At 51.0% G+C, this 12,838-nt stretch overlaps 1 protein-coding gene across 1 annotated transcript in view; it reads right to left on the bottom strand.

The window, feature by feature from the left end:
* Window positions 1-6,671: 6,671 nt before the first annotated feature.
* The window catches only part of COLCA2 (colorectal cancer associated 2), an 8,132-nt gene continuing 1,965 nt past the window's right edge, over window positions 6,672-12,838 (bottom strand). Inside the window, exons 2-6 of the mRNA XM_017738368.1 lie at window positions 11,356-11,438; window positions 11,078-11,195; window positions 9,290-9,362; window positions 7,658-7,884; window positions 6,672-7,266 (exon numbers count right to left, since the gene is read on the bottom strand). Of these exons, the coding sequence (XP_017593857.1) occupies window positions 6,928-7,266; window positions 7,658-7,884; window positions 9,290-9,362; window positions 11,078-11,195; window positions 11,356-11,438 (840 nt within the window). The 3' untranslated portion in view covers window positions 6,672-6,927. The remainder of the gene's footprint in view (window positions 7,267-7,657; window positions 7,885-9,289; window positions 9,363-11,077; window positions 11,196-11,355; window positions 11,439-12,838) is intronic.

Below are 12,838 nucleotides of genomic sequence, written 5' to 3'. Positions count from 1 at the left end.
AGGCTGCCGTGTCTCAGCAGGGCTAAGGGGGTGATTCTGGGTGCTTCCCTCCCTCTGTCCTTCACCTTTGAGGATGGGGACAAGGCTGGGGGTCCCTGGTTTTCATTTCAGCAGCTGCAGTCTCTCAGCCTTACTTGTGCTCCCCAGAGTTTGTGTCCCTCAGGAAGGAACTGAATTTCTCTGTCAGCTCCGTGGCTCACTGAGGCAGACAAAGAGCAGCTTCACTTTTTTTACCCCTCCAGAATTCTGTTGGACTGGAGAAAACATATTTTGGGTTGTGTGTGTGGGTAATGGCACCGAGCTTGTGTTTTTCTGTACAGTGAAGGGCTTTTCACTGCATTCCTTCTGTATCTTTAAAGACCCTTCAGGCAGGTGAGAGCCTGTCCAGAGGAGTCTCTGTTGTCTCTTGATCACAATCCTGGGAGAGCTTCCTCCTGTGATAGGATCACTTGGAGCCTTCAGTCTTGTTGCTGAGCTGTCTGGGGCAGGGAGAAATATGATGGTGGGGCTGTCTGATGCCCAGCCTGGCTCTTTTAGCTCTTCCAAGCATGAAGAAGACAAGGAAACAGCCATGTTTAGGTTTCCCTGGCTCACCCACTGTTTGTGCTTGTCTCACTCCATATCTGTTTCCATGGGGTTTTCACAACGAGAAAAACATTGGAGCCTTGGAGGCTTCACCTGTAGGATTCCTGGAGCCCACATTGTCTCAAATAAGTCCTGTTAAAGTCAACCAGAGGCTTCAAGGTCAGGCCTTGTCAGATTGCCTCATTTTCTTAGCCCATGCCTGAATTTGGAAGCTCTCAAGTGCAGATCTTTCCATTTTAACAAGAAATCCTGTAAAGAGCTTGTAACTATCCCTCAGCTTCCTGGGATAATAAAATTGACAAGGATCTGCTTGTTCAGGGCTTGTAAAACATGCCTTGTCTGAGAAAACCTGTTGAAATTCTGCTATTTTATTTCCTGCTTCAGTTCTCCCTGATGTCTCAGTGGTTAACAGGACCTGAAATTCACGTGGAGTCATTTTAACAACTGGAATATTAATACAGGCTGCAATTTGTGTCCAACCATTCCAATGTCATAACAAACCCGTGATTGTTTCTGAGAGAAAAAAACAAGCAGCTGCCTCAATGAGACTCTTGCAGCCTAAAAATACCTCGCCTTGTGCGTTTGTTTATCAGGTTTTTGTCATTTACAGCCGTTACCAGTCATACCTGACCAGACAGGGCACAGATTTCTACACGGTCTGGTGGCACCAGAGCTTCTCTGCACCCAATTGCAGCACCCTCCATCCATGCCTGGCTTCACAGCCAGCTCTGTCCTTCCCGTGCAGATCCTGTCACTGGAGCCAATCCATGCTTAACCTCGGGAGTTTGCAACTTCCTGGCACTTGGAAGTGTTGGAAAAGGGGGCAGTGGGGATGTGTGGAGCACAAATGGGGCTGGTGGGGTGGAGCTTTGTGTGGTGGGCAAGAGCATGATGTGTTTGGTGTCTATAATCCGATTTAATGTTTCCCAGTGGAATGTTTCCATGGCTCTTACATCCTTCTCTTTTTCCAGTAACTCCCCAGGTCTCTGTTTCCATGAGGGTGTGATTTAGGGGGTGATTTCAGAGCAGTTTTAGGGGGGGATTTCAGAGCAATCATACATGAGGGTATGATTTAGGGGCAATTCCTGCAACCAGGGAATGTTCCTGCTTCCAGGGCTATTTATCACCTACACCCAAAGCATCAAAGCCCCCAACTTGTGGTGCTCTAACAAAGAAATACAATCTAGATCCACAAACCTCCTGTGTGGGAGAAACAGAGCAGAGATCCTCCCTCACCTCCTGAGGACAAATCCCATGAGGATTCTTCTCTCATTTCACATCTCCTTTTCTAGGATGATTCTGAGGAGATAGCACAGCTCATGAGGGAGTTTATCTGGGTTTTTTACTCCTTTTCCTTCTCCTCCGCCCTGCTTTAGGCCCATGGCAACACAGCCCTGCACATGGCAGCTGCTTTGCCTGGTGACAAGAACCAGAAGGAAATCATCCAGCTGCTCCTGGACCACGGGGCAGACCCGAGCATCCGGAATTTGGACAACGACCAGCCAATCCACATGGCCCCTCCTGGAAAAGCTGGGGATCAGGTATGGGATCCACCCTGCTGCTCTCCCCTAACACACCTGCACACCCAGGGGTGCGTGGGTTTCCTGCTTGCAGGTATAAAAATATTCCTGATATATGTGGATGTTTATTTAGTTGCACATGTACATGTAAATAATTGTGTGTGTGAGTGTTTTGGGTGGCTCAGATGGTAATTCCTGAAATTCGACATTTTTTGGCAGGTCAGGCATTTGCTGAAGAAAGGGAAAGTCACACCTGCATTCATCTCCTGCCGCAGAAATGCCAGATCCTGAGTGAACTGCAATTTATGGAATGCCTCCAACTCCAGCTTCTGCCTCCTATAAAAACTGTGAGGGTGGTTCTCCAGCACATCCCTGCTCCTCCGGGCTTAAACCAGGGTGGGATGAGAGTGTTTCTCAACCTGTGGGCCTTGAGCAGCTTCCAAATGGTTGAAAACTCAATTTTGTTAACAAAGAATGCTAATTGCTTGCAAGCAAGGAGGCAAGCAGAGCAAATGGCTGCTAGATAAATAAGTGAACATTCCAAATAAGTTCAAAGCACAGCCAAGCTCTGATTTGGTAGCAGCTGAAACCCTTGGAGGTGACAGAGCACAAGGGGGCAGTTTGGCTATAAAAGGTTGAGAAATGCTGCTCTGAGACACCCCCAACCTGTGCCTCTGGCTGGGCCCTGTGCAGAGGGGCTGCTGGAAATGCTGAAGCCTCTGGGATGTGCAGTTAGCACTGATCCTGCTCCCCTGGGAATGCAGGATCCTGAGGGGAGGGGAAAGCCTGGATGGAGAGCTCCAGTCAGCCTGAGGAGGCATCCCTGGCTGGATTTCACCTGAGGGAATGGACATCCAAACCCAAGAGCCCCACGGGAGGGTCCTGCAAGCTGGAACTCCCTGTTCTCAGCACTTTGGGAGGGCCCTGGAGCAGCTCTCCATGGCCAGGCTGTCACCCCAGCCCAAGAAAAGAAACAGGTGCTGTAAGAACAAGGACATGGGGCAGGTTTGTGTGGCTCCTGAGGGCTTCCCAGTGAAGGGAGACTTCCAATCCAACCCGAGTCTCCAGCTCTGGTGGCACAGAACAGCTCTGGAAGCCCCTCAGGTGGGGAGCTGAACCCTCACCTGTGTGGGAGACAGAGAATTCCTCTGGGTCTCCAACAGCTTTTAGGGCAGAAAACCTCTGTGGGTCTGCGCACAGCAGGGTCAGGGTGCAAGGAGTGAGGGCTCCCCTACTCCCATTCCCATCTGAGAGGGGTTTAACAGATTCTTTCTAGCGTTTCTGTGAAATGATTTGTGAATTGCTGTGCAATCAGTGTCTCTGCCAGGGCAGGGGACTGAAGGTCGGTGTCTGAAGGGAGGCGAGGCCGTGTTTTGAGAGGCTGTCCCACGCTCAGGGCTCACTCTGAGCTGTGTTTTGCTGGTTTCTCAGTGTTGCACAGGTGCTGTTCTCTAGCAGGATGAGCAGAGAGATGAAGGGAGAGCTCTTAAATCACTGCAGCCACTTCTTTGAGCACTCACCAGCTGCCTCAGTGGCATGGGATTTCCTGAGGCACTCGAAGGCCTGGGGTGTTTAAACAACTGACACGAACAAAAGCTCTTAAGAAATGCAGAGGTCTCGGTTTTCCAGCCCTCCTCTCTCTGCTGTTGGGCCATTGCCTCTCACTACACCGTGTCTACAATCCTGCCAACACCACTGACAGAGAAGCAGACGTGTATTTGCATGTGTTTGCATAAATTTTCATGTATCTGAGCACAGGCCAGCAAAAGCCTGTGCTGTCTCACTTGGAAGGATGTTATAGCAAGGCCTGAATGGAGAGAGAACTGTATCAGGGAGTTAGTACCGTGTGGCAAGACAAAATGATGGATAAAATATTAATTTCTGGAACCTGCCAGCAGCAGAACTGTCAAACTGTGAGCAGCACGTGGTGCAGCAGGGAAAATGTAAAAAGCTTTTTGCCATCTAGAAATGTCTCTGAGGTGACCGAAGTCCTTTGGCAGCGAGTGAAAAAAATACAGGAGCTTTCTCTCCCAGAGTGGCTTTTCTCTTTATTATGTCATCTGTTGGGTGTTTCATACAAAGCAGTGTCACTGGGAGTCTGGAATCATCACCGTCTCCAGAGTATCTGGAAAAACATCCTTTTGGGAGGAATGTGGCTCCATTAAAGCATCACCCTGGCAGCTGGTGCTGCTGGGAGCTGATGGATGAGGTTTGAGTGGGAAGAACCCATGACAGTCCCAGGATTCCTTCTCTCTGAGCTGTGCTCAGCTTCCCAGAGCTCAGCCACCAGAGGCCTGCTCTGAAAGCAGCCACAATCCACAAGCTGCTCCTGCTGGCTTTGGACTGGAGCCACCAGACTATTGGAAGCTGCTGCTTCCCCCTGTGTGTAAAACACCTTTCCCTTTCCTAATTCCTGGCCTAGCTGTGAAGAAAATCAATTTAAGTCTCAAACCTGTCCTGAGTGTCTTCTCTACTGGGGTGAGTTTCACTGATTTAAGCAGTTCATAGTTCACCCCTCTTTTTTTTATTGCTATTTCAGGGGAAATGTAACTTCTCTAAGCTCAGCATTGCTGGCAGCGTGTGATATCCCTTTATTTGCACAGTTTATCTCTTCCTACCTGTGGCTTTGGATAAGTTGCTCATAACAAAGGCTCGTTATCACCAAACAAACATTCTGAAGTGGCACTGTAGAAAAGCTGTCAGTCGGTTGGCAAGCAAAACTTTTAGATCATTTAGATCAAATTCTCGGGTAGAAAAGCTGAAAATAAGAACCTTCTCTTTTCTCTGTAACTTTGGGTGACTTCTGGAGTTATTCATGGCTTTGTGAGCACGAGATGATCCTCGGGTTTGTGTTTATAAAGGCCGTCAGGGCTTCACCTGGCAGGGACTGATGAAATGCCAGCCTTTCAGCAGGGCTATGCCAGCTCTGGTTTAGGTACTTCCTTTAACTCCTCTTTTATTTTTGGGAGGGATGAAGGAGGGAAATAATACATTTCTCACAGCCAGAAAATGCACAATCAACCTTTGAATGGCTCTTCTGTTGTGTTTTTTCCCTTTCTTGTGTCAACAAGACTTTGTGTCAACAGCCAGCAAGCTTTTACTTGCCCTGAGTGTGTCCCCTGGGGCTGTTGACAGGGGGGTGGGGACAGCATCTCAAACATGTTTCCAGTCTGGCACAGGAGGATTGCAAAACCACTGGAGAAGGAGCAGCAGGGAAAGATTTTTTGCAAGGGATGGGGGACAGTGCTGCTTAAGGGATGGAAGCTGATGGAGCCTGGAGATCTTGGTGTGTAGGAACATTTAGCTGGAAATATCCTTGTCTCCTCCACTGAGGAGATTTTTTTTTGCCTGGTTCCGGGCATCATCCAAGGATAAGGATGGGAGATGTAGGGTGGTTTTAGTGCTCACATTGCTCAGTGGCTGTGCTCAAGCAGCAGCCATGGCATCAGGGGTGGGCACAACCACAGCCCTTGCACAGAGCAGTCCTGGGGAGGATCCACACCACAATACATTGATAACTGTTCAATCTGCCAATAATCGATCAGAATTACACATCCACCTCATCTGGAGGTCAGAGATATCTTGTTAGACTCCAACACTTCCCTTCCCTGCTGTGCACACTTAGGCTACTCCTGTAAGATGTGTTAATAAGGGTGTTCTCCAACCCTTATTCAACGTTTCACGGTGCCCTTGGCTCCCTGAGAGCATCTCCTTGGCTCTGCTAAGCTCAGGCCAACCTTGGGGAGGATGTGGGCACCCCATTTTTTATAGAAGCCTCAAATTTCTTGCCTCAGCCTTATCTTCTCCTGGCTCTTTCATGTTGCTGATAAGGGGCCTTGACATGTGGCTCGAGGTGTGCCCGCTCCTGAGGCAGCAGGCAGGGGTAGCTGGCACTGGGTGAGCTCTGGGGCAGAAGTTCAGCCCTCCAGTGCCCCTAAATATCACTCAGGGGCTGAAGCAGCTGCCAGCACTACTAAAATGACACTTGGTGGGGTGTCCCTGTGCAGGGGTGATCACACCTTTAACTGCTGCAAAATTACAGCTCTTTATGAGCTTGCTGTGACCTCATGAATTTATCACTTGGGCCAATGCTGAGATTAATCAGGGGAGAAGGGGAGATATCATTTGAAGGTGTCAAACTATTTTTAAAGCATATTTTATTTAAAAAAAGACAAAACCCTGCTAGTCTGGCACTGGATTTTACCTCTGAGGGGCTGTGGGCTAAACCCTGGGCTGGTGTGGCAAACAGCAGCTTTCCTTTTCTGCCAGAACCACTGGAAAATGTCACCAGGGCAGCAGCAGCGGGTGAGGAGCTGCAGATCCACCTCAGAGCTGGGAAAAGCTGGATGCTGGATTAAATATGGACTTTTTATCTGCTGGAAAGGGTGAGTGAGACCTTTCATGTCACTGAATAGGCTGATCAAAATCTCATCCTCACCTCCATGAGAGCAGGGTCAGCAGCAGAAGGGAAAAGCACTGACCTTTAGCGCACGAAAAATGACCAGGCTTCAGCATTTGCACCAAATGATCTATTTGTATCAAAAAGAGCTGTTTCCACGACACTGGTCTGATAAGGCAGCTTAAGATTTATTTCAAAAACAGCAACAATGAAAAAAAACAGGGGAAAAAACCCCACCAAACCACCACAACAACAACCAAACACCCCTGACTGTAGGAGGATTAATGTAGTGACAGCATCATGTAAGAAACTGTGTAAGTAGTGAAGAATAAACTGGACTGTGTTAGGCAGCACAACTTTGCATAGTTCATGGGCAATTTAATCTGATTTGGATGCAGTGGATGTGTGAAACCACAGCCCCCATTAGCTGTAGCAGATGTCACAGCTCCTGTCCCTCCTGAAGAAGTCCTCAGCCACGGCCAGGGGTGGCAGGAACTCCATGCAGTCCGTGCTGGGGCAGGGGAAGCACTGAGGGACCCTGCTGTCCATGTTCTGGGAGCCACAGGCTGTGCAGCAGCAGGCAGGGCTGGGGAAGGGGCAGGGGGGGTGGCAGGGCCACTCCTCCCCAGGGCAGCTGTAGGGCTTGGTGTCCAGAGAGGAGGGCGGGCTGGGGGTCAGCGGGGTGAGGGGAGACAGCTGAGGGGGAGAGCAGCTGTAGTTCCACGGGCTGGGCAGGTCAGCTGAGCTGGGCGAGCTGGCAGCCTGGAGTTTGAGGGAGAGAAAAAGGGAAAAAAGGGGATACTTCAGGGAAATGTGGCCAGCAGCCAGAATTCCCGTGCTGTTGCCTTTCTCAGGGGGGTCTGGCTGCCCTGGGGGACAGTTTGGCCCTTGGAGGTCTAAACCCAAAGGCAGTTTCTGTTAGTAGGGACAATCCCTAGCAGGAACTGGGCTGCTACTTGAACTTGGGACATTCCCCATCCTGCAGCCTCTCCCAGTTTATTTGGGGCCCTCCATGGGAAAGCAATCAGAGCCCATGAGCATCCCAGGCTCCTAAAAGCAGCCAGATTCCCACATTGCTGCTGTTCTGCCCCAGCATGTGACTCCCTCTCCCCTTGGGGACACTGTGGCTGCTCCCCTGGGGCCCAAAGCTCACCAGGCCCTGGTTGAAGCAGAGCTGGACTGGCTGGAAGGCGTCGGGGGTGTAGTGTGAGGACGGCTGGCAGGCACTGAACGCTGGCTCTGAGGGTGCATCCGACTGGAGGCAGGAATCTATCAGCTGCTCCAGGTATCCAGGGCTTTCCTCGCAGGAGAGGCAGCTGGAAAACTGCCAGGACGGGCAGCAGCTGGGCACAGAAGGGATGGGTTCTGCTTCAAAAGGTTCTGGGAGAGAAGGGACAGCAGACAGCAGCAGGTTATTCAGTGTCTGTCTCACAAAGGGCAGTGCTGCCCCAGGCCAGGCTTCAGTGCTCTCCTATGTTCAGTAACCCTGTGAGTTTAGACATTAAAATAGGTCCTGCAAGGGCAAGGTGAATTTTCCAGGAAAGCAGAAACCAGGAGGGAGATGCTCAAAAGCATGTGAATAACTCAGGGAATTCAGCCCTCTCAACTATAAAGCTCTTCAAATGCTGGAAACTTCTGGCCCCAGGCATTTTGGACAGGGATCCAGCTGGAAACTCCCTCAGACACTTGACCCTCAAACACTCAGACACTGTTTGCAGCCCCAGAAGGTGGTGCCAGGCAGTGATTTGTGCTTCCCAGCCTGGCAGATGTGCCTTTGCCTCATCTCCAGACCCGGGGCAGCTACACCTGCAGGAAAAAGGGGATAACAGGAGGATAATTTGCTCTTTTATCCTCTGAACAGCCAGACAGGAGACAAACTTCTGAGCAGAACAAATGGAGCAAGCCAGGGATGATGTGGCACTGCAATCACGTAGTGTTACTGGCCAAAGGGTGAGTTCCTGGAAAGCTCCCAGCAGACCTGGCTTTTCAGAATTATTATCTTTTCACACCGAGTTCAAACATGGTTTAAGGCAAAGCCCTGTCCACACGAAGGGCACAGGTCTGAAGTGCACACTGTAGGGTCAAGTTGGCAGTGCTCAGCTGGCTGTGGGGAGTGAGAAACACCCAAAATACATAAACTGATGGAGACTTTCCAGCCTGGAAAGGCTTTGGCATGTCAGCTCTGGCGTGTCTCACGTTTCTTTATTAACATAAGCAAATGGACTCCCAGCTATCGACGATGGAACAATTTCTTTGTCCATGCAATGGGTGCACTCACACCTGCCTAACCTTTCCCCTGTGCTTTGGCTGGGGATAATTGAAGGATCTGTGAGCCCAAAGTGCCACTCCCCTCACCCCTTCCCCCTTTTCCTGGGATATTCGCAGGCAGGAGGAAGAAACCCTTGGTGGTGTTGAAAATCTGGTCTTTCTCTCACTCCTATGGATGCTGCCAGGAGAGGGAGAAGAGAACAGAACTCAGCCAAGTGCTCCAGGGCACTCTGACCCTCAGTGGCACCCACAGCCTGGGGAAGGTGTTGTTATTCCCTAGGGACGAGCATCCCTTCCCGAAGGGGATCCAGTTCCTTGCTGTGGGAAGAACAACCTCTAGAAAGGAGAGCACCGTGTGCTCCTGAGCTCCTCATCTGCATTCCATGGGCTCCTTCCAGGTGCTGATTGGCCGCACCGCGGGTGGTGCCGGCCTCAAACCTGGGCTGGGAAGGCTCGGGGCTGTGGGAAAATTTGGGAATGGGGAGGGAAGGGCCGTGTGGATGGGCTTTGTACCAACCTGGGTGAGGCGGAGACACAGGCTCTGCAAACTGGATGCTGCTGCTGCTGCTGCTGCCGCTGCCCCAAGGAACCTGAGCAAAGAGAAGGGAAGGAGAGGAATTGTGGCACAGAGCAAGGTGAGTCTGGATTTTGGTGTAAGCTCTTTATATAAACCTAATTTCCCTCATGGCTGTGGCTTGGAAAAGCTCCCCGGCATTGACAGAACGTTCGATTAAAGTGTGTAACAGGACTTTTCCCAGTGCCAGCGCTGGGAACCGCAGCACCAGCCCAGTGTGAAGCCCTGGGATCGGCACCGTGCTGAGGGGCTCTGTTTGCTGCACTCCCGATTGCACAGAGCTGCCTCTGAAACTCACGTGTGTTAATTTCCAGGAGCGTGAATTCCACAGCGGAGGGAATCCCGAGGAATTCGTAGAGATGGATATTACTGAGAATGAGTAATTAACTAAAGACCACCGCAGGGATCCCATCAGAACGGATTGATGTCGTTTGAGAACCAGCTCTGGCACTGCTCCCCACTCCAACACAGGTCTGTGAAAATGGATGTGCTGGTTTGGGCAAAATTGGAAATATCTCCTCTGAGAGACAATGGACAACCTCGTTTTCTAAGGGATGTTGGAATCTGAAGCAAGACAGATCAACCACTTCTAGGAACCTGCCCTGCTGGAAGGGAGAAATCCACCCCAAAAGCAATGGGAGTTTTGATGTTTGTTGCATGGGACCAGGATTTTACTCTACAAGTACAAATACTGCTGGATTTCCCCCCTCAGTTTTAATTCATACAGAGCTCCACTTATTTCCATTATTCAAGATGCTCTCGAGTGAGCAGCTCATTTCCCTGGTAACAACTTCCCAGCACATCCCGTGCATTTAATTCCTTAAACAGTGGCTCTTCTGGGCTGAGAGTGCCTTTTCTCCCTGTTGCAGATGTGACAAGGCAGACAGAGATGAAGTCCCCAGGTTGAGCTTTTCTCAGTGCTCATCCTGCCAGCCCAAACCCTCGGGGGTTTTGGGGCGGGACACACCTTGTGCAGGTCACCGAGGTGACTTCTCTCACCACCACTTTTCACTTTTTCCTGTGTGGGCACCACGGGGGTTGTGTGACGGGGTGGTGGGAAGTGAAAAGCGGTTCCACACAGCCCTGGGACACCTGGCTGAGATGAAGAGGCTGCTGCTGTCGGGGCTGCAGGGGAGGAGTGACCCAGCGTTTCCAAAACCTGACAATTCTGTTCACCCAGACCTCTCTGCCCCTGGCTCTCAGGCTGATTTTTGTGCAGTCAGCTGCAACAAGGTGCAGAAGCTGAAATCTGAAAGCCTTCAAGAGCTGTAATGTCACGAACCAGGAAGAAATAATGATTTGCCAAGCTCTTTATGCAAATCCCCAGAGTGGCTGAAGCTGGAGGAATCCTACAAAGGCTGGAAGAGGGAATGAGAGGGAATGTGCACGTGTGTGTGCACACAGAGCTCCATCCCCTCCTCCAGAAGGGATGGGGCTGCCCAGGTGAGCCTTCCATCCTGCAGGGAGTGACTTTTCTGGAGCAGCAGCTTTGCTTTCTCGCTGTGTTCCTCAGATTCTCACCCCCCTAGGTCACTGCTGCAGCCAGTCTGGCTGAATGTTCTTTTCCCCCATCCTCACCAGCCTGTCACACTCAGGTTTTGGCCCAGAAATTACAGATTTTGCCCAGTCTTGGCAAAAAAAACCCCCAAAAAAACAACAAAAAAACCCCACAAAAAACCTAAACAAACAAAACATTAAAGGAGAAGGTGCAAAGCAAGCATTTTTACTCACAACATTTTTACTCACTGCTTTTTTGCTGAACCGGTGGCTGCTTGCCGTGCTCTCCTCTGCTGCAGTAACTCCTTGACTGTGATCTTTACCCTCACACCTTGGTACACCTTGGGCTTTCCTGGAAGAATTCATGGAAAAAACACTTAACAAGGAGGGAGAACCTCAGAGCAAACAGCAAATCCAGCAGGTTTTCAGGCATGCTCTACATGGAGAACAATTAGAGTTAACATGACTAACTGGCGACTGTTTGCAATCACACTCACAGCCCTCTTTAACACCTGCTATTCCAGCTTGTGGCAAGCAGACGCTCATGAAAATCTTGCTGTTGATAATGTTTAATAACCACATGTTTTATTCTCCTCTATCTCCTTCTTCCCCCCTTCCAGCTCCATCTGGTGCTGCTGTTGGATTCATTTAAATTCCTAACATATTTGCCTCTCTCAGGACCTGTAAATAAATGTGGGAAGCGCTTCATCCAGCAGATGAAGCCCAGGAATAAAACAATGGAAAGATGTGGGTGGTTATTCAGAGAGCTAAACAAAACACAAATAAAATGACTGCTTTCTTGCAAAGCCCAGATTATCTCTTTATTCTGCTCATGTACACCCCTTATTTATTTCAAACAAGCATTTAGGGTGCAATCACCAGTCCCTGCCTGATGAGGGATTTTTAGGACAGGAAATGATAAAGAATTTACGTCTTCTGAAAAACCACTTCTTGTACTCATGGTAAAGCACTCAGATCCTCTGGCAGTTGTTTCTGCCCTAACTTTCTGCTGGAGTTTTAATCCAAATCACACAAGAAAAGGAAACACACCCAGACTGGTTAGAAACTCAAAAAATGCCAGAGCAGGCAGCAGACAGCCCTGAAGGAAGCACCAAAAATAAACCCACAGCAGGAGAGCAGCAGTGCCAGAGCTAAACCCGGCCTTCCAGTGCCACCTCTGGATGTGGGACATCCTCTCCGAGGCAGCCGCACGCTGCCAGGATATCCTGGCACAAAACCAGCACTGGGTTTGCAGGTTCTGCCCACACATCCAGGGAATCCTGCACTGCAGGCACTGTCCTCCTCTGCTGGAACCTCTGCCAGCCCTCCCAGTGCCCCCGTGCTGCTCTGGGTGAGGACAAGCTGTGACAGGCACCCGGGTCCCTCCAGAGAGGTGACGGGGCTGCCTTGAGGGCAGTTTGCTGAGCTGGGCTCAGCTGGGGATTATCCATCTCATGTTTTGGTGTTTTGTTTCTGTTCAACAAACTGAAGATGGGGAAAATGAGGGGAGGGAAGGGTGGAATTGAAGGAGAACACCCTGGTTACCAGGCCTCCCTCCAGCCAGGGAGGGCTCTGAGGTAGAAGCCCCTTCTAGCAGGGTCAAGGGTGGGATGGCGAGGGTGGGCACAGGGTGGGCAGGGAGCAGAGTGGTGGTTCTGGGGGTCAGGGTGATGGGGCTGGGGGTCAGGAAGGAGGGAAGCAGGGGTGGTCTGGGGGTCAGGGGGCAGAGTGATGGGGCTGGAGATCGAGGGAAAGGGTGCTGAGGGTGGGCTGGGAGTCAGGCACGGGGTGAGGAGGAGCAGGGTGACAAGGACAGGGGGTGGACTCGGCGTCGGGGAGCAAGGTTGGGGTTCAGGAGCAGCGTGACCGGGACGGAGTGTGCGAGGAGGGCACCCAGAGGTGCGGGGGTCCCCTGTCACCCCCGGCCCGGGGGTCGCAGCGCAGCTGACCCGGCAGAGCCCCGCTCGGTGCCCGCGGAGCACCGTCCCGAGCCGG

Source organism: Corvus brachyrhynchos, unplaced genomic scaffold (assembly GCF_000691975.1).
Source record: "Corvus brachyrhynchos isolate BGI_N302 unplaced genomic scaffold, ASM69197v1 scaffold46, whole genome shotgun sequence".
Taxonomy (NCBI): Eukaryota; Metazoa; Chordata; class Aves; order Passeriformes; family Corvidae; genus Corvus; species Corvus brachyrhynchos.
This window is presented reverse-complemented; position numbering and strand designations above follow the sequence as displayed.